We start from the raw sequence: 21,020 nt of genomic DNA on the forward strand, positions 1-21,020 counted from the left end.
GTATCCACTCCTCTTGGAAACACTGTCACTATGGGGACCAGTAGTGAAGAAGTGGCCATCTGAATGGCTGTCACTCATAATAACTGACCAGGAAAAACTCTAGGCACTAGTATAGCCGAGAGCCTGTATGCATACTAACAAGTCTAAGTCCTCGCTGTTGCAGAACGAGACAGGGCTGTCCACTCTCGCCTTTACCATTACCATTCACACTCGAACCCTGGACATTTCCTGGTCAAATCACGTGGTCAGTAAAATCTTTTGTCACAACATTCCTACTTATTTTCCATATACCTGCTGTCATGGGAGTTCTTAATGGCCACTAGTTTCTGCAGCCCGTCGAAGAAGGCGATGTCCCGGGCTGCGATGGAGCTGGAGGTCACCAGGTTGTTCAACGTTCCACAGATGTTGACAACCACGTCGCTGGACGGCTCCTTCTGCTGACCGTCAGCAGGCAGTTCGGACACCAGGTTGTTCACTACCTTTGTGGCTGGAGAGAGGAACGTTTTATTGGTCGACCTGTAGTTGTGTTGTTGGTTCTTGCTCTGGCATGAAATAAATGGGTTTTTCCCCCCCATCTGGTTTCGCTTATATGTCATTCAAGGACAAATTGTAACTTTGTGTTCCACATGTGCGATGCAAATGTTCATGCAAATCTCACATTGCCATGAAATCAATGCCTAATATCCATGAAAGTCTGATTTCTGCTGAGGTCTGCTGTTCTCATGATGTCATGTTTTAAAAAGAAACCGTATGCCACAACCAATTTCCCCATACTTTTGTATTGAAGTGGGTCAAAGGTCAAAGCGTACACACGTATTGTCTATGGTACTGACCCATGGCATTCTTGTCCTTGGCATGGCGTGACAGGTTTCTGAGGAAGCCGGTGAGGGATCTCAGCTCCAGGTCATTATTGGTCCTCAGTTTGTCCAACATCACAGGAAGCATCCTCTCCTGCTCCAGAGCCACATGACTCAGCACCTCCGCCCACTGAGGAAGGAGAGGGAGAGATTCATTGAAAGGTACGTCCAAGTCAAGAACACTTTAAATGCTGTATTTGGCCTTGAACCATAAACAACCCCTACCCCCATAGGATTGCTCAAATCCTCAGATCCCCACAAGTGTCTGGGATAGGGCTTGTTTCTGGACAGAGTTATACACTTGATCAATGTGAGTGATCTAACTTGGAGCTGCTCCCTCTCTTGAGACAGAGAGAGAGAGGTCATTCTACACTTTCAGAAAAAAAGGGTTCTTTGGCTGTCCCCATAGGAGACACACCCTTTGGTTCCAGGTAGAACCCTATTGGTTCCCATGTAGAATCTTCTGTGGAAAGGGTTCTACATGGAACCCAAATGTGTTTTACCTGGAACCAAAAGGGGTTCTTCAAAGGGTTCTCCTAAGGGGACAGCTTATTTTTTAAGAGCGTAGGACAGTGTTCCCAACCTACTAAAGTTACTGTACGTTGTAACCCAATCACATCTTGCTCTGTCTGCTGAATTGCCCGTTGGCATGGACAATTCTCAACACTCACCCTCTTGTCGCCTGCGGTGATGTTCTGCAGAGCCCCGGCTGCAGCCTCGCGGGTGGTGGAGTTGACCTCACAGCCCTGCAGCACGCTGTTATACAGCCCCACCACCTGGGGGTGCCACAGCCACTCCAGACCCTTGGGTACGCGGGCCACCTCCGTGAACGTGGCCATGTCCTGGTTCTTCCTCTGAACGAAGGGAAAGGGGGTCAATGTGATAAAGGAGTTCCATTTTCACACAGACAGGGTCATTCTGAATACCACTAAGACAATTAAGGTTCAACTGCTGAACTGACAGAAGAACAAAAACAAAGAAGACCAACAACGACGACGGAAGAAGCAGGACAAGAAGACTATAAGACGATTGACAGTGAGATACATACATCTTTGACTTTCTTGCCCTGAGGGGTAAAGCAACCAATGGCTTCGCTCCTGCTGGTTTCCTGGCCTCTGGTTGGTCCTTCCAGACGTAGCAGGGCTGAGGGCGGGATCTCACTGTACAGTTGGTAGGAGAGGTTCCTCAGGACACATAAAGCGTTCTCCACACCCTGGAAACACACAGAAAAATGATTAGGTCCATAGTCAAATATGATTATCTGATGTGTGGCGAGGGGTCTGATTCATCACCCAGGTAGGAAATTGTTGGTTGAGGTGAGTTTCCCCTTTCATTTGCAAAGTGCTTTGAGCATCTGGAAAGGCACTCTATATATCCAATCAATAATGTAAAGTATTATTCTACAATGTGCTTGGCCTCACCTTGTCCTCCACCTTGCCATCCTGTACCGAGGCCTGGACGTATCCTACCAGGGCATCCACCAGACCGTTGGTCTCCCGCATCTGCCTCCTGGTCTTCTCATTCACTGAGCTCAGGTTCCTGGGGGACAGGTTAGAGACGGGAGAGTCAAACATAAATCAGAGCTGACATGGAACTCTATAGTGCAGGTGAGAACAGTGTCCTTACCCGAAAAATAATGTGTAGAAGAAGAACAACAAGAATAACAGAAAGTGTACTATACTGTACTATACTGCACTATAGTGTACTATAGTGTACTATACTGTACTATAGTGTACTATACTGCAGTGAACTATATAGTGTACTATACTGTACTATAGTGTACTGTACTGTACTATACTGTACTATATTGTACTATAGTGTACTGTACTATACTGTACTATATTGTACTATACTGTACTATACTGTACTATACTGCAGTGAACTATATAGTGTACTATACTGTACTATAGTGTACTGTACTATACTGTACTATAGTGTACTATACTGCAGTGAACTATATAGTGTACTATACTGTACTATAGTGTACTGTACTATACTGGACTATATTGTACTATACTGTACTATAGTGTACTGTACTATACTGTACTATATTGTACTATACTGTACTATAGTGTACTATACTGCAGTGAACTATATAGTGTACTATACTGTACTATAGTGTACTGTACTATACTGTACTATATTGTACTATACTGTACTATAGTGTACTATACTGCAGTGAACTATATAGTGTACTATACTGTACTATAGTGTACTGTACTATACTGTACTATATTGTACTATACTGTACTATAGTGTACTATACTGCAGTGAACTATATAGTGCACTATAGTGTACTATACTGTACTATACTGTACTATAGTGTACTATACTGCAGTGAACTATATAGGGTACTATACTGTACTATAGTGTACTGTACTATACTGTACTATACTGTACTATAGTGTACTATACTGTACAATAGTGTACCATTGTGTACTACGGTGTACTACACTGCACTATAGTGTACTACACTGTACTATACTATAGTGTATTACACTGTACTATAGTTTATTTTACTGTACTATAGTGTATTACACTGTACTATAGTGTACTAGAGTGTACTATACTATAGTGTATTAAACTGTACTATACTATACTGTATTACACTGTACTATAGTTTATAATACTGTACTATACTGTACTATAGTGTACTATAGTGCACTATACTGTAGTGTACAATAATGTACTATACTGCGCCATCCTATAGTGTACTATAGTGTATTATACTGTACTATACTGTACTATCCTATACTATACTATAGTGTACTGTACTATGGTGTACTATAGTGTATTGTACTGTACTATACTGCACTATCCTATACTATACTATAGTGTACTGTACTATGGTGTACTATAGTGTAGTGCACGATAGTGTATTATAATGTACTATACTGTACTATCCTATAGTGTACTATAGTGTATTATACTGTACTACCCTATAGTGTATTATACTGTACTACCCTATAGTGTATTATACTGTACTATCCTATAGTGTACTATAGTGTATTATACTGTACTATTCTATAGTGTACTATAGTGTATTATACTGTACTATCCTATAGTGTACTATAGTGTATTATACTGTACTATCCTATAGTGTATTATACTGTACTACCCTATAGTGTATTATACTGTACTACCCCAGAGTGTACTATAGTGTACTATAGTGTACTACCCTATAGTGTATTATACTGTACTACCCCATAGTGTACTATAGTGTACTATAGTGTACTATCCTATAGTGTACTATAGTGTACTACCCCATAGTGTACTATAGTGTACTATAGTGTACTACCCTATAGTGTATTATACTGTACTACCCCATAGTATACTATAGTGTACTATAGTGTACTACCCCATAGTGTACTATAGTGTACTACCCCATAGTGTACTATAGTGTACTATAGTGTACTACCCTATAGTGTACTATAGTGTATTATACTGTACTATCCTATAGTGTACTATAGTGTATTATACTGTACTATCCTATAGTGTACTATAGTGTATTATACTGTACTATCCTATAGTGTACTATAGTGTATTATACTGTACTACCCCATAGTGTACTATAGTGTATTATACTGTACTATCCTATAGTGTTCTATAGTGTACTATACTGTACTACCCCATAGTGTACTATATTGTACTATACTGTACTACCCCATAGTGTACTATAGTGTATTATACTGTACTACCCTATAGTGTATTATACTGTACTATCCTATAGTGTACTATAGTGTATTATACTGTACTACCCCATAGTGTACTATACTGTACTACCCCATAGTGTACTATACTGTACTACCCTATAGTGTATTATACTGTACTATCCTATAGTGTACTATACTGTACTACCCCATAGTGTACTATAGTGTACTACCCCATAGTGTACTACCCTATAGTGTATTATACTGTACTACCCCATAGTGTACTATAGTGTACTACCCCATAGTGTATTATACTGTACTACCCCATAGTGTACTATAGTGTACTACCCCCTAGTGTACTATACTGTACTACCCCATAGTGTATTATACTGTACTACCCCATAGTGTACTATAGTGTATTATACTGTACTATCCTATAGTGTACTATAGTGTATTATACTGTACTATCCTATAGTGTACTATAGTGTATTATACTGTACTATCCTATAGTGTACTATAGTGTATTATACTGTACTACCCCATAGTGTACTATAGTGTATTATACTGTACTATCCTATAGTGTTCTATAGTGTACTATACTGTACTACCCCATAGTGTACTATATTGTACTATACTGTACTACCCCATAGTGTACTATAGTGTATTATACTGTACTACCCTATAGTGTATTATACTGTACTATCCTATAGTGTACTATAGTGTATTATACTGTACTACCCCATAGTGTACTATACTGTACTACCCCATAGTGTACTATACTGTACTACCCCATAGTGTACTATACTGTACTATCCTATAGTGTATTATACTGTACTACCCCATAGTGTATTATACTGTACTACCCTATAGTGTATTATACTGTACTACCCCATAGTGTACTATAGTGTACTACCCCATAGTGTATTATACTGTACTACCCTATAGTGTATTATAATGTACTATCCTATAGTGTACTATACTGTACTACCCCATAGTGTACTATAGTGTACTACCCCATAGTGTACTACCCTATAGTGTATTATACTGTACTACCCCATAGTGTACTATAGTGTACTACCCCAGTGTATTATACTGTACTACCCCATAGTGTACTATAGTGTACTACCCCATAGTGTACTATAGTGTACTACCCCATAGTGTATTATACTGTACTACCCCATAGTGTACTATAGTGTATTATACTGTACTATCCTATAGTGTACTATAGTGTATTATACTGTACTACCCCATAGTGTACTATAGTGTATTATACTGTACTATCCTATAGTGTACTATAGTGTATTATACTGTACTATCCTATAGTGTACTATAGTGTATTATAGTGTACTATAGTGTATTATACTGTACTATCCTATAGTGTACTATAGTGTATTATAGTGTACTATAGTGTATTATAGTGTACTATAGTGTATTATAGTGTACTATAGTGTATTATAGTGTACTATAGTGTATTATAGTGTACTATAGTGTATTATAGTGTACTATAGTGTATTATACTGTACTATCCTATAGTGTACTATAGTGTATTATACTGTACTATCCTATAGTGTACTATAGTGTACTATAGTGTAGTGTAGTGTAGTGTAGTGTAGTGTATTGTAGTGTAGTGTATATAGTGTAGTGTATTATAGTGTAGTGTATTGTAGTGTATTATAGTGTAGTGTATTATAGTGTAGTGTATTATAGTGTACTATAGTGTACTACCGCATAGTGTACTATAGTGTACTGTACCTGAGACATCCGGTGGTGTTGTAGAAGATGTCAACCTCAGAGGGGCTCTGCTGGATGACCTCAGAGTCTCCACTTCCTGAAAGCGGGATCAGAATGGTCTCTGTGAGCGCAGCGAGCGTCTCCTTGGCCAGTTTCTCCTTCAGGTTGTCTTTGGATGACAGGTTCCACAGAATACCTGACAGAAAACCCAGAGAGACACGCTCAGTAAAGCGGCCACAGGGTGGTTCACAAACACATCATAGAAAGCATGATTCTCAGCGGGTCAATTGCATCTTCATAACAAACTTTTCTGGATGTAAACTGGTCATGTACGTTTACTGGTCAACTGGTATCTTATTTCTTTTTAAATCAGGTAAATATGTATTTTGCTGACAACATCAACTAGCAAAAACATGTCTATTGTGTTACCACTATGACCAGTCTCATAGGAACTAACCAAGCAGTCATTACAGCCTGTCTTTCTCTCTCTCTCTCCTCTACAGCAGTTCTCCTTGGCTGTGTACCAACGACCTGAACGTGTAGAGGTCCAGACAGTGATTGTGTTCTAACAGCTTGAGTGAAAGGACTGTGAGTCATACAGGGTGTGGCAGAGAGCGAACACTACAGGTGGAGACAACTCCCTCCTTCCTATACACTCTGTACTACACACACACACACACACACACACACACACACACACACACACACACACACACACACACACACACACACACACACACACACACACACACACACACACACACACACACACACACACACACACACACACACACACACACACACACTTTTCCTGGATGTGTATTATTCAGATCCCATAAAGGGTAACGGGTCCTCAGCTCTCCACTCCCTCGCCCCCTACGCCGCAACCCAAACATTCCTTATAGGGGCTGACGGGCTCACTTAACCCCAGAATCTGTTGTAGAAAGCTAGGTGTTGAGGAGTTGCCTTTGATTCCAATAGAGAGCTCCAGTTTAACCCTCAGCCTGCTACCGGTCTAGACAGCAGGATGGAAAGGTTAAGATAAGACTACAGAGAGGCAGGGACGTTCACTAGAGCAGAGAAAAAGCCCTCAGATCTCAGCAATTCAACATGGCCTGCCAGTCCAGCCATCACAGAACGTTGACTCGGATGTGAATGCCAGTTCTACTCATTCTATTTCTATGGAGTCAACTCTATTGAGAGGCCATGGTGTGAGTGACAGACAGGGCTCTCATACCTGTTATTTCACCTAAAGTTTTTTAACCAAGTACGTTAATGAGAGAGAACACATTCTCTTCTTTTATTTTTTGTTACCCCTTTTTCTCCCCAATTTCGTGGTATCCAATTGGTAGTTAAGAGTCTTGTCTCATTGCTTCAACTCACGTACGGATTCGGGAAAGGCGAAGGTCGAGAGACGTGCGTCCTCCGAAACATAACACAACCAAGCCGCACTGCTTCTTGACACAATGATCACTTAACCCGGAAACCAGCCGCACCAATGTGTCGGAGGAGGAAACACCGTACAGCTGGCGATCGTGTCAGAGTGCACTGCGCCCGGCCCGTCACAGGAGTCGCTAGAGCTTGATGGGACAAGGACAACACTGCCCGGACAAACCCTCCCCTAACCCGGACGACGCTGGGCCAATTGTGCGCCGCCCCATGTGTCTCCCGGGCGCGGCCGGCCTCGACAGAGCCTGATGCAGTGCTTTAGACCACGGCACCACTCGGGAGGCCGAACACGTTCTCTTTTCCAACAACGGCCTGTCAGCGTATCTTACCTGGCTACCTTAGAGATGAATGTACTGACTGGAAGTTTCACTGCATACAATACTATATGACTTTGTTGTCCATATGTTCCAGGCAAACAATGGACATGTGTCTTCTGCTCCGTTCTCAACCCGCCAAGACAGCACACATCACACAGTCTGCTAAACGACAAACATTTAAAATGTCCTGACCTGTGATGTTCTTGCGTAGCTCATCATCATTCTCCTTCAGAGCATTTATGAGCTGTGGAATTCCTCCCTCCTCGATGAGGGACATCTTGTTGTCCATGTTCTCATAGATGGCGTTCCTCATAGCCCCTGTGGCGTAGCGAGCCACCTCCTGGTTCTCACTGTTGAATAGCCTCACCAGCTCTGGGATGGCCTTATATTGCCGCACCTAGTGATGGAAGAGAGAGAGAGAGAGAGAAAGAGAGAGGGGCAACTCTGTAAGGTTCAGACTCAAACGTACGGTAGTCATTCACTCCCCTTCCCCTTGGCCCCAACCAATCAATGTTTTTACAGGTCTGGAGAGGTGAAGACCAAAGGGAAGGGGTATAGATGTCATTGGGACTGGCTGAAACTCCTCCTTAGTGAACCCTGTTACCCCTCCAAGAGGATACATAAATAACTATCTGTAATGCTGCTAGTTAACAGAACAGAAGTTCCTACAACAGGACTAGTCAACCCTGTTCCTGGGGTACTGCAGGATCGTGTTCCAACTAGGCACCACACCTGACCAAACTGAGCTAATGGATCAGTTCAGTGATTACCTAAATTCTACACACCTGGGCTTCCGGCGGCACTCCAGGACCAGGGTTGCCTACCCTTGTCCTACAAGATACCTGTCTGTGACAAACTACTACATATCTGCTTGTAACAACATTGCGTTTGTCACTTCAACAAGACCACATTCTTTTATAATTACTAAGATCACGTGAACGCCTGCTGAACCGTGACATAAATCAAAGTTGAGACTTTTATAATAAGCAGCTACGCCAAGACTGCCAGTTGATACACCTGGAGCACGCCAATGTGTTGATACACCTGGAGCACGCCAATGTGTTGATACACCTGGAGCATGCCAATGTGTTGATACACCTGGAGCACGCCAATGTGTTGATACACCTGGAGCACGCCAATGTGTTGATACACCTGGAGCACGCCAATGTGTTGATACACCTGGAGCACGCCAATGTGTTGATACACCTGGAGCACGCCAATGTGCTGATACACCTGGAGCACGCCAATGTGTTGATACACCTGGAGCACGCCAATGTGTTGATACACCTGGAGCACGCCAATGTGTTGATACACCTGGAGCACGCCAATGTGTTGATACACCTGGAGCACGCCAATGTGTAGATACACCTGGAGCACGCCAATGTGTTGATACACCTGGAGCACGCCAATGTGTAGATACACCTGGAGCACGCCAATGTGTTGATACACCTGGAGCACGCCAATGTGTTGATACACCTGGAACACGCCAATGTGTTGATACACCTGGAGCACGCCAATGTGTTGATACACCTGGAGCACGCCAATGTGTTGATACACCTGGAGCACGCCAATGTGTTGATACACCTGGAGCACGCCAATGTGTAGATACACCTGGAGCACGCCAATGTGTTGATCCACCTGGAGCACGCCAATGTGTTGATCCACCTGGAGCACGCCAATGTGTTGATACACCTGGAGCACGCCAATGTGTTGATCCACCTGGAGCACGCCAATGTGTTGATCCACCTGGAGCACGCCAATGTGTTGATACACCTGGAGCACGCCAATGTGTTGATACACCTGGAGCACGCCAATGTGTTGATACACCTGGAGCACGCCAATGTGTTGATACACCTGGAGCACGCCAATGAGTTGATACACCTGGAGCACGCCAATGTGTAGATACACCTGGAGCACGCCAATGTGTAGATACACAATGGTTCTTATGCAATTAACAACTTCACCACTATTAAAGAATGTACAGTATGTCCCTTATATTCTGCTAAGGAATACTGTACCACACCGACTGGGATGCATGTCTGAGGGTTAGGAAACATCAGAAAGTGGAAACATCCCAAGAAGGAAACATCAGACAGTGGAAACATCCCAAGAAGGAAACATCAGACATGGGAAACATCCCAAGAAGGAAACATCAGACATGGGAAACATCCCAAGAAGGAAACATCAGACATGGGAAACATCCCAAGAAGGAAACATCAGACATGGGAAACATCCCAAGAAGGAAACATCAGACATGGGAAACATCCCAAGAAGGAAACATCAGACAGTGGAAACATCCCTGAATCACTTCTTCTTTTTATAAGAAACATTCATCTGTTAAAATCCAAAATGGTTTGCATAGTCAATTTACACACAGCTCGGACACACACACACTTACCCCACCAGACATGCCACCAGGGGTCTTTTCACAATCCGCGTCCAGAACAAATTTAAGAAAGCGTACGGTATTATATAGAGCCATTCCCATCTCATTTTGCTCAAATAAACAGCAAACCAGGTTTAACAAAACAGATTAATGGACAACCTGTGGACAACATATTCCCCATTAAAGTCCCAAATGGACAACCTATTCCCTATGGATCCCAGATGGAAAACCTATTCCCTATGGATCCCAGATGGAAAACCTATTCCCAATGGATCCCAAATGGACAACCTATTCCCTATGGATCCCAGATAGAAAACCTATTCCCTATGGATCCCAGATGGACAACCTATTCCCTATGGATCCCAGATGGAAAACCTATTCCCAATGGATCCCAGATAGAAAACCTATTCCCTATGGATCCGAAATGGAAAACCTATTCCCTATGGATCCCAGATGGAAAACCTATTCCCTATGGATCCGAAATGGAAAACCTATTCCCTATGGATCCCAGATGGAAAACCTATTCCCTATGGATCCCAGATGGAAAACCTATTCCCTATGGATCCCAGATGGAAAACCTATTCCCTATGGATCCCAGATGGAAAACCTATTCCCTATGGATCCCAGATGGACAACCTATTCCCTATGGATCCCAGATGGAAAACCTATTCCCAATTGATCCCAGATAGAAAACCTATTCCCTATGGATCTGAAATGGAAAACCTATTCCCTATGGATCCCAGATGGACAACCTATTCCCTATGGATCCCAGATGGAAAACCTATTCCCAATTGATCCCAGATAGAAAACCTATTCCCTATGGATCTGAAATGGAAAACCTATTCCCTATGGATCCCAGATGGACAACCTATTCCCTATGGATCCCAGATGGAAAACCTATTCCCAATTGATCCCAGATAGAAAACCTATTCCCTATGGATCTGAAATGGAAAACCTATTCCCTATGGATCCCAGATGGACAACCTATTCCCCATGGGTCCTGGTTAAAAGTAGTGCACTATAAAGGGAATAGGGTACCATTTGAGAACCAGAAAAAAAGTGGAACTCCTGTATTACCTCGTTCTTGGCATCGTTGTTGTTGTAGCATTCGTGTTGGATATAAGCTGCTCCCAGAACCTGCATGTCAGCATCGCCCTCTTTCAGGTACCTCACCGCCGTGTCCATGTCCAAGCTATTAATCCTGTCCAATCACAAAGAGAGCAATCAATCATTATGGCCCGGGGATTCAATCTGATCACGATGGTGGACAACGCAGCTTTTAAAGGCAATGTTTACCGCGTTCATTTAAGGTAAACGCTGCAGATGTCGGCTCGTTTAAAAAAAATGACATTTAAAATGTCAAGCCCGCTATTAACGTGTAATCTATCGTGGATCAGAATGAACGAAAGCCACCTGCGAGCCAGGCCTAATCATCTAACATCAGAGCCCGACCTCACTAATGCTCTTGTGGCTGAATGGAAGCAAGTCCCCACAGCAATGTTCCAACATCTAGTGGAAAACCTTCCCAGAAGAGTGGAGGCTGTTACAGCAGCAAAGCAGGGACCAACTCCATATTAATGCCTTCCCAGAAGAGTGGAGGCTGTTATAGTAGCAAAGGTGGGACCAACTCCATATTAATGCCTTCCCAGAAGAGTGGAGGCTGTTATAGCAGCAAAGGGGGGACCAACTCCATATTAATGACTTCCCTGAAGAGTGGAGGCTGTTATAGCAGCAAAGGGGGACCAACTCCATATTAATGCCTTCCCAGAAGAGTGGAGGCTGTTATAGCAGCAAAGGTGGGACCAACTCCATATTAATGCCTTCCCAGAAGAGTGGAGGCTGTTATAGCAGCAAAGGTGGGACCAACTCCATATTAATGACTTCCCTGAAGAGTGGAGGCTGTTATAGCAGCAAAGGAGGGACCAACTCCATATTAATGCCTTCCCAGAAGAGTGGAGGCTGTTATAGCAGCAAAGGGGGACCAACTCCATATTAATGCCTTCCCTGAAGAGTGGAGGCTGTTATAGCAGCAAAGGGGGAGGGACCAACTCCATATTAATGACTTCCCAGAAGAGTGGAGGCTGTTATAGCAGCAAAGGGGGACCAACTCTATATTAATGCCTTCCCAGAAGAGTGGAGGCTGTTATAGCAGCAAAGGGGGACCAACTCCATATTAATGCCTTCCCAGAAGAGTGGAGGCTGTTATAGCAGCAAAGGGGGACCAACTCCATATTAATGCCTTCCCAGAAGAGTGGAGGCTGTTATAGCAGCAAAGGAGGGACCAACTCCATATTAATGCCTTCCCAGAAGAGTGGAGGCTGTTATAGCAGCAAAGGGGGACCAACTCCATATTAATGCCTTCCCAGAAGAGTGGAGGCTGTTATAGCAGCAAAGGGGGACCAACTCCATATTAATGTCTTCCCAGAAGAGTGGAGGCTGTTATAGCAGCAAAGGTGGGACCAACTCCATATTAATGCCTTCCCAGAAGAGTGGAGGCTGTTATAGCAGCAAAGGAGGGACCAACTCCATATTAATGCCCATGATTTTGGAATGAGATGTTTGACGAGCAGGTGTCCACATACTTTTGGTCATGTAGTTTATCAAGAGAAGCCTAGTCCAGGAATGAAAAGCATAGGCTTCTCAATTGAGAATCACCATTGAATTAGCTTTTTTGGCCTGTGTCCGGGAAACTGGCCCTCTGTGTATGACAGGGTTGTGGTCAATTACATTCAAAGGAAGTACACTGAAATGAGGCAAACTGAAGTAAAACTCAACCCTGGTATCTGATTAGGCAAACAAGGGGAATACTCAACCCTGGTGTCTAATTAGGTAAACTGAGGTAATACTTGACCAGCCAGGCCAACATGACTCACAGGTTCCACTGCCATGGTATAATTATGTGCCTGTGTGAATGGTAGCTCATCTTGAGGTAGCACACTGTGTTTTTTTTCTCTCCCATCTGCTGCGCTAACCGCTAGGCGTCAGCTGTTTGTGTGTGACAGCAGCCTGAAACTGCTGTGGGTACCACACCCAAACCAGTCCTGCCACTAAGGGAACAATACGGGAGTCATCTCAGAATCCATAGCTATTGGGAAAGAGACACACATAGAAACACTTTCACACTTTTCACACTCGTCACATACACTGCTGCTACTCGGTTTATTATCTATCCTGATTGACCCCATGCTGCCAGTCATGTCTTACCCGCTGAGGTTGCCCCCATGCAGCCAGTCATGTCTTACCCACTGAGGTTGCCCCCATGCTGCCAGTCATGTCTTACCCGCTGAGGTTGCCCCCATGCTGCCAGTCATGTCTTACCCGCAGAGGTTGCCCCCATGCAGCCAGTCATGTCTTACCCGCAGAGGTTTCCCCCATGCTTCCAGTCATGTCTTACCCACTGAGGTTGCCCCCATGCTTCCAGTCATGTCTTACCCACTGAGGTTTCCCATGCTTCCAGTCATGTCTTACCCACTGAGGTTGCCCCCATGCTGCCAGTCATGTCTTACCCACTGAGGTTGCCCCCATGCTGCCAGTCATGTCTTACCCGCTGAGGTTTCCCATGCTGCCAGTCATGTCTTAGCCGCTGAGGTTGCCCCCATGCTGCCAGTCATGTCTTACCCACTGAGGTTGCCCCCATGCTGCCAGTCATGTCTTACCCGCTGAGGTTTCCCCCATGCTGCCAGTCATGTCTTACCCACTGAGGTTTCCCATGCTGCCATTCATGTCTTACCCACTGAGGTTGCCCCCATGCTACCAGTCATGTCTTACCCACTGAGGTTTCCCATGCTGCCAGTCATGCCTTATCCACTGAGGTTTCCCCCATGCTGCCAGTCATGTCTTACCCACTGAGGTTTCCCATGCTGCCAGTCATGTCTTACCCACTGAGGTTTCCCCCATGCTGCCAGTCATGTCTTACCCGCTGAGGTTTCCCCCATGCAGCCAGTCATGTCTTACCCACTGAGGTTTCCCCCATGCTGCCAGTCATGTCTTACCCACTGAGGTTTCCCATGCTGCCAGTCATGTCTTACCCACTGAGGTTGCCCCCATGCTGCCAGTCATGCCTTATCCACTGAGGTTTCCCCCATGCTTCCAGTCATGTCTTACCCGCTGAGGTTGCCCCCATGCTTCCAGTCATGTCTTACCCACTGAGGCTTCCCCCATGCTGCCAGTCATGTCTTACCCACTGAGGTTTCCCATGCTGCCATTCATGTCTTACCCACTGAGGTTGCCCCCATGCTACCAGTCATGTCTTACCCACTGAGGTTTCCCATGCTGCCAGTCATGCCTTATCCACTGAGGTTTCCCCCATGCTGCCAGTCATGTCTTACCCACTGAGGTTTCCCATGCTGCCAGTCATGTCTTACCCACTGAGGTTTCCCCCATGCTGCCAGTCATGTCTTACCCGCTGAGGTTTCCCCCATGCAGCCAGTCATGTCTTACCCACTGAGGTTTCCCCCATGCTGCCAGTCATGTCTTACCCACTGAGGTTTCCCATGCTGCCAGTCATGTCTTACCCACTGAGGTTGCCCCCATGCTGCCAGTCATGCCTTATCCACTGAGGTTTCCCCCATGCTTCCAGTCATGTCTTACCCACTGAGGTTGCCCCCATGCTGCCAGTCATGTCTTACCCACTGAGGTTTCCCCCATGCTGCCAGTCATGTCTTACCCACTGAGGTTTCCCCCATGCTAACAGTCATGTCTTACCCACTGAGGTTGCCCCCATGCTTCCAGTCATGTCTTACCCGCTGAGGTTTCCCCCATGCTGCCAGTCATGTCTTACCCGCTGAGGTTTCCCCCATGCTGCCAGTCATGTCTTACCCACTGAGGTTGCCCCCATGCTGCCAGTCATGTCTTACCCGCTGAGGTTTCCCATGCTTCCAGTCATGTCTTACCCACTGAGGTTTCCCATGCTGCCAGTCATGTCTTACCCACTGAGGTTTCCCATGCTTCCAGTCATGTCTTACCCACTGAGGTTTCCCATGCTTCCAGTCATGTCTTACCCACTGAGGTTTCCCATGCTGCCAGTCATGTCTTACCCACTGAGGTTTCCCATGCTTCCAGTCATGTCTTACCCACTGAGGTTTCCCATGCTGCCAGTCATGTCTTACCCACTGAGGTTTCCCATGCTGCCAGTCATGTCTTACCCACTGAGGTTGCCCATGCTGCCAATCATGTCTTACCCACTGAGGTTTCCCCCATGCTGCCAGTCATGTCTTACCCGCTGAGGTTTCCCATGCTGCCAGTCATGTCTTACCCACTGAGGTTTCCCCCATGCTGCCAGTCATGTCTTACCCGCTGAGGTTTCCCCCATGCTTCCAGTCATGTCTTACCCACTGAGGTTTCCCCCATGCTGCCAGTCATGTCTTACCCACTGAGGTTTCCCCCAGGCTGCCAGTCATGTCTTACCCACTGAGGTTTCCCCCATGCTGCCAGTCATGTCTTACCCAATGAGGTTTCCCCCATGCTGCCAGTCATGTCTTACCCACTGAGGTTTCCCCCATGCAGCCAGTCATGTCTTACCCGCTGAGGTTTCCCATGCTGCCAGTCATGTCCACCTGTTCGTCGTAGATATCCATGCCCTTCCCGACACTGTGAATGCTCTTGACAGACATGGTCCTGGGAAGAGAGGTCTGTCTCTGTTGCCGCATCATCATCATATTCCCCTGAGACCCCGACGACACCTACAAATAATACACAATAATAATAATAATAAAAATACAACATTATAATATGATTAACAATTATAGATTTGAATTATAATAGCTAATAATAGTATTGCAACATAAAAACACCAAGGCAGGTAAAATAGTGATAGTGTAACAGTGGCTAAGAATACTTCTCAGATTAGGCCCAGCCCATCATGGATCATGGGTTATGTGGACATACAGAGGGCTCACCTCCCAGTGTTGCTCTGCTGCATTAGGTTCTATTGTTATGTTGCGGTGGCAGGTAGCCTAGTGGTTAGAGCGTTGGACTAGTAACCGAAAGGTTAGAAGATCGAATCCCCGAACCGACATGGTAAAGAAATATGTCGTTCTGTCCCTGAATAAGGCAGTTAACCCACTGTTCCCCTGAACAAGGCAGTTAACTCACTGTTCCCCTGAACAAGGCAGTTAACTCACTGTTCCCCTGAACAAGGCAGTTAACCCACTGTTCCCCTGAACAAGGCAGTTAACCCACTGTTCCCCTGGACAAGGCAGTTAACTCACTGTTCCCCTGAACAAGGCAGTTAACCCACTGTTCCCCTGAACAAGGCAGTTAACTCACTGTTCCCCTGAACAAGGCAGTTAACCCTCTGTTCCCCTGAACAAGGCAGTTAACACTCTGTTCCCCTGAACAAGGCAGTTAACCCACTGTTCCCCTGAACAAGGCAGTTAACCCACTGTTCCCCTGGACAAGGCAGTTAACCCACTGTTCCCCTGAACAAGGCAGTTAACCCACTGTTCCCCTGAACAAGGCAGTTAACCCACTGTTCCCCTGAACAAGGCAGTTAACCCACTGTTCCCCTGAACAAGGCAGTTAACCCACTGTTCCCCTGAACAAGGCAGTTAACCCACTGTTCCCCTGAACAAGGCAGTTAACCCACTGTTCCCCTGAACAAGGCAGTTAACCCACTGTTCCCCTGAACAAGGCAGTTAACTCACTGTTCCCCTGAACAAGGTAGTTAACCCTCTGTTCCCCTGAACAAGGCAGTTAACCCACTGTTCCCCTGAACAAGGCAGTTAACCCACTGTTCCCCTGGACAAGGCAGTTAACCCACTGTTCCCCTGAACAAGGCAGTTAACCCACTGTTCCCCTGAACAAGGCAGTTAACCCACTGTTCCCCTGAACAAGGCAGTTAACCCACTGTTCCCCTGAACAAGGCAGTTAACCCACTGTTCCCCTGAACAAGGCAGTTAACCCACTGTTCCCCTGAACAAGGCAGTTAACTCACTGTTCCCCTGAACAAGGCAGTTAACTCACTGTTCCCCGGTAGGCCGTCATTATAAAAAATAATTTGTTCTTAACTGACTTGCCAGGTTAAATAAATATTGTGTTGTATTATCATAGTGGGTTCTTTATGTTGACCTCAAAAAATACATTTACATGCAAATTAAATGAAATGTAACATATCGTTACCCTCACCTGGCCCATCACGAACCCACCTCCTCCATCCCCCCCACCGACGCTGCTGTACCCCCCGGGGGGGTGGAAGGTAGAAGCCCCAGACATGGAGCCCCCGGGGGGAGGGAAGGTAGAAGCCCCAGACATGCTGCCCATGGACATTCTGTTGTTCCTGTTGTTGATCCTGCTGATGGTGCGGAACGCTGGCCCTTTAAAGGAATGCTGCTGCTGCTGAACCGTCATCATCTCCTCTCCTCCCTACCGGATGTTTAGAAACGTATTAAAAACATCTGTTGGAAATACAATCGTTATAAAATAAAATGTTTTTTTTTTTTTTACTGTGAAGAAGGTTGTACTGTGACACTTTAAAAAATGCCTTTTAAGCCTGTCTTTGCTTTTTTACAAAGAACCAAGTTGTATTTTAGCGCCTAGCGACGCAGACGCTCGTGGATGAAATGATTAAATGACATGCATGCGTACATTTAGTTTGCAACGCGAGCGGTGTGGTCAGCATGTAAAGCTAGTTAGGAGTGCATTGTTTGTTTCCGAAAACACATTTCAATTGTATAAGAAACAGGTTATCGGGTCATTTCACATGCCATGCAAACGGAATGTGTTAATCTTGTGTCAAAATTCCGGTAGGGCTCCACCAACCATCATCTCCCCTCCTCCGCCCTGGGCTAGTGTCCCGCTGAGTGAGCGCCTCATGGGTACCATGGACCCTCCTCCTCCCATTCCTCCTCCTCCTGCCTGTCTCATTTGTGTCCCAGAGCTGTAGGCTCCTCCGCTAACAGTGCTGTAGACAGACTGCTGTCGGCTGAAGGTGGCATCGCGGTCTGAGGCCAGGCTGCAGCCATCGCTGACGTCCGCGGCCACCCAGGCTGCCACCGGAGACGGCTGAGAACAAGATTCAGATCATCATCAACCCAGATCATCATCAATCTAGATCATCATCAACATCCACATCAACCCAGATCATCATCATCAACATCCACATCAACCCAGATCATCATCATCAACATCCACATCAATCCAGATCATCATCATCAACATCCACATCAATCCAGATCATCATCAATCCAGATCCACATCAATCCAGATCATCATCAATCCAGATCATCATCAACATCCACATCAATCCAGATCCCCATCAATCCAGATCATCATCAACATCCACATCAACCCAGATCATCATCATCAACATCCACATCAATCCAGATCATCATCATCAACATCATCATCAATCCAGATCATCATCAATCCAGATCCACATCAATCCAGATCATCATCAATCCAGATCCACATCAATCCAGATCATCATCAATCCAGATCATCATCAATCCAGATCATCATCAATCCAGATCATCATCAATCCAGATCATCATCAATCCAGATCATCATCAACCCAGATCATCATCAACATCCACATCAATCCAGATCATCATCAATCCAGATCCCCATCAACCCAGATCATCATCAATCCAGATCATCATCAAACCAGATCATCATCAATCCAGATCATCATCATCAACATCCACATCAATCCAGATCATCATCAATCCAGATCATCATCAAACCAGATCATCATCAATCCAGACCCACATCAATCCAGATCATCGTCAACATCCACATCAATCCAGATCATCATCAACCCAGATCATCATCAATCCAGATCATCATCAATCCAGATCATCATCAATCCAGATCATCGTCAACATCCACATCAATCCAGATCATCATCAATCCAGATCATCATCAATCCAAATCATCATCAACCCAGATCATCATCAATCCAGATCATCATCAATCCAGATCATCATCAATCCAAATCATCATCAACCCAGATCATCATCAACCCAGATCATCATCAATCCAAATCATCATCAAACCAGATCATCATCAATCCAGATCATCATCAACATCCACATCAACCCAGATCATCATCAATCCAGATCATCATCAACATCCACATCAATCCAGATCATCATCAATCCAGATCATCATCAACATCCACATCAATCCAGATCCCCATCAATCCATATCATCATCAATCCAGATCATCATCATCAACATCCACATCAATCCAGATCATCATCAATCCATATCATCATCATTCCAGATCATCATCAACCCAGATCATCATCAACCCAGATCATCATCAACTAAGATCATCATCAATCCAGATCATCATCAACATCCACATCAATCCAGATCATCATCATTCCAGATCATCATCATTCCAGATTATCATCATTCCAGATCATCGTCAACATCCCCATCAATCCAGATCATCATCAACATCCTCATCAACCCAGATCATCATCAATCCAGATCCCCATCAACCCAGATCATCATCAACATCCACATCAACCCAGATCATCATCAACATCCACATCAACCCAGCTCATCATCAATCCAGATCATCATCAACCAGATCATCATCAATCCAGATCATCATCAACCCAGACCCACATCAATCCAGATCATCATCAACCCAGACCCACATCAATCCAGATCATCATCAACCCAGACCCACATCAATCCAGATCATCATCAATCCAGATCATCATCAATCCAGATCATCATCAATCCAGATCATCATCATTCCAGGTAGAAAGACATCAACAATACAGATACATAGAACAACACTTGCAAGAAAAAACTTTGACGTTCACACAATACACACACAAAACATAATATATAAATTACTATACCTGTGCAGGCAGGTTCTGGAGCCTCATGGCGCGCAGAGAGATCTCTGGGTCTGGCCCACGGCTCATCGTCCGGATCACAGAGGACATCTGTTGGCCCCTCATGTTCCCCCCTCCTCCTCCCCGGGAGACCCCTCCTACCTGTAGAACAAAACATAAATAAACCAGCACCATGGAATTTACAGTATATTACTGTAGACACACTAATTAAAGCAATTATTACTGTATACTAAATACTGCATATATAGTAAAGTAATTATAATTAATCATTCAAATATATTTGTTATGTGGTATAGATTCAGTACACATAGATTTACAGTACACAGAATACAATACATTATTAAAATACATTAAACCATTAAAATACAGTAAATAATAAAACTACAGTAAATCATTAAAATACAATAAATCATTAAAATACAGTAAATCACTAAAATACAGTAAATAATAAAACTACAGTAAATTATTCAAATACAATAAATCTTTAAAATACAGTAAATCACAAAAATACAGTAAATCATTAAAATACAATAAATCACTAAAATACAATACATCATTAAAATAAAGTGAATCCTTAAAATGTTACCTGGTAGCCCCCTCCTCCTAGGGAACCCCCTCCTGTGCGCATGTCATCTTGGTACATGTACCCTCCACCTCCTCCTCCACCTCCACCTCCTCCTCTTCCACCACCTCCTCCTCTTCCTCCACCTCCCATGGTGACCCTCTGACCACCTCCCAGGTCCACCGCCGAGTGGGAGGAGAAACCGCCTGAGTAGTGAGACACATTGGGTGTCTGGGGGACAGAGGAGGAGGAA

General features: G+C 44.6%; 1 protein-coding gene across 1 annotated transcript in view; it reads right to left on the reverse strand.

The window, feature by feature from the left end:
- LOC129861855 (plakophilin-3-like) overlaps window positions 1-21,020 on the reverse strand; it is a 42,956-nt gene that overhangs the window by 7,962 nt on the left and 13,974 nt on the right. The window contains exons 3-15 of the mRNA XM_055932996.1: window positions 20,792-20,998; window positions 20,209-20,346; window positions 18,149-18,391; window positions 17,516-17,752; window positions 15,911-16,071; window positions 11,468-11,591; window positions 8,197-8,401; window positions 6,260-6,434; window positions 2,279-2,396; window positions 1,906-2,070; window positions 1,529-1,711; window positions 834-987; window positions 292-487 (exon numbers count right to left, since the gene is read on the reverse strand). Of these exons, the coding sequence (XP_055788971.1) occupies window positions 292-487; window positions 834-987; window positions 1,529-1,711; window positions 1,906-2,070; window positions 2,279-2,396; window positions 6,260-6,434; window positions 8,197-8,401; window positions 11,468-11,591; window positions 15,911-16,071; window positions 17,516-17,752; window positions 18,149-18,391; window positions 20,209-20,346; window positions 20,792-20,998 (2,306 nt within the window). The remainder of the gene's footprint in view (window positions 1-291; window positions 488-833; window positions 988-1,528; window positions 1,712-1,905; window positions 2,071-2,278; window positions 2,397-6,259; window positions 6,435-8,196; window positions 8,402-11,467; window positions 11,592-15,910; window positions 16,072-17,515; window positions 17,753-18,148; window positions 18,392-20,208; window positions 20,347-20,791; window positions 20,999-21,020) is intronic.

This window comes from Salvelinus fontinalis, chromosome 9 (assembly GCF_029448725.1).
Source record: "Salvelinus fontinalis isolate EN_2023a chromosome 9, ASM2944872v1, whole genome shotgun sequence".
Taxonomy (NCBI): Eukaryota; Metazoa; Chordata; class Actinopteri; order Salmoniformes; family Salmonidae; genus Salvelinus; species Salvelinus fontinalis.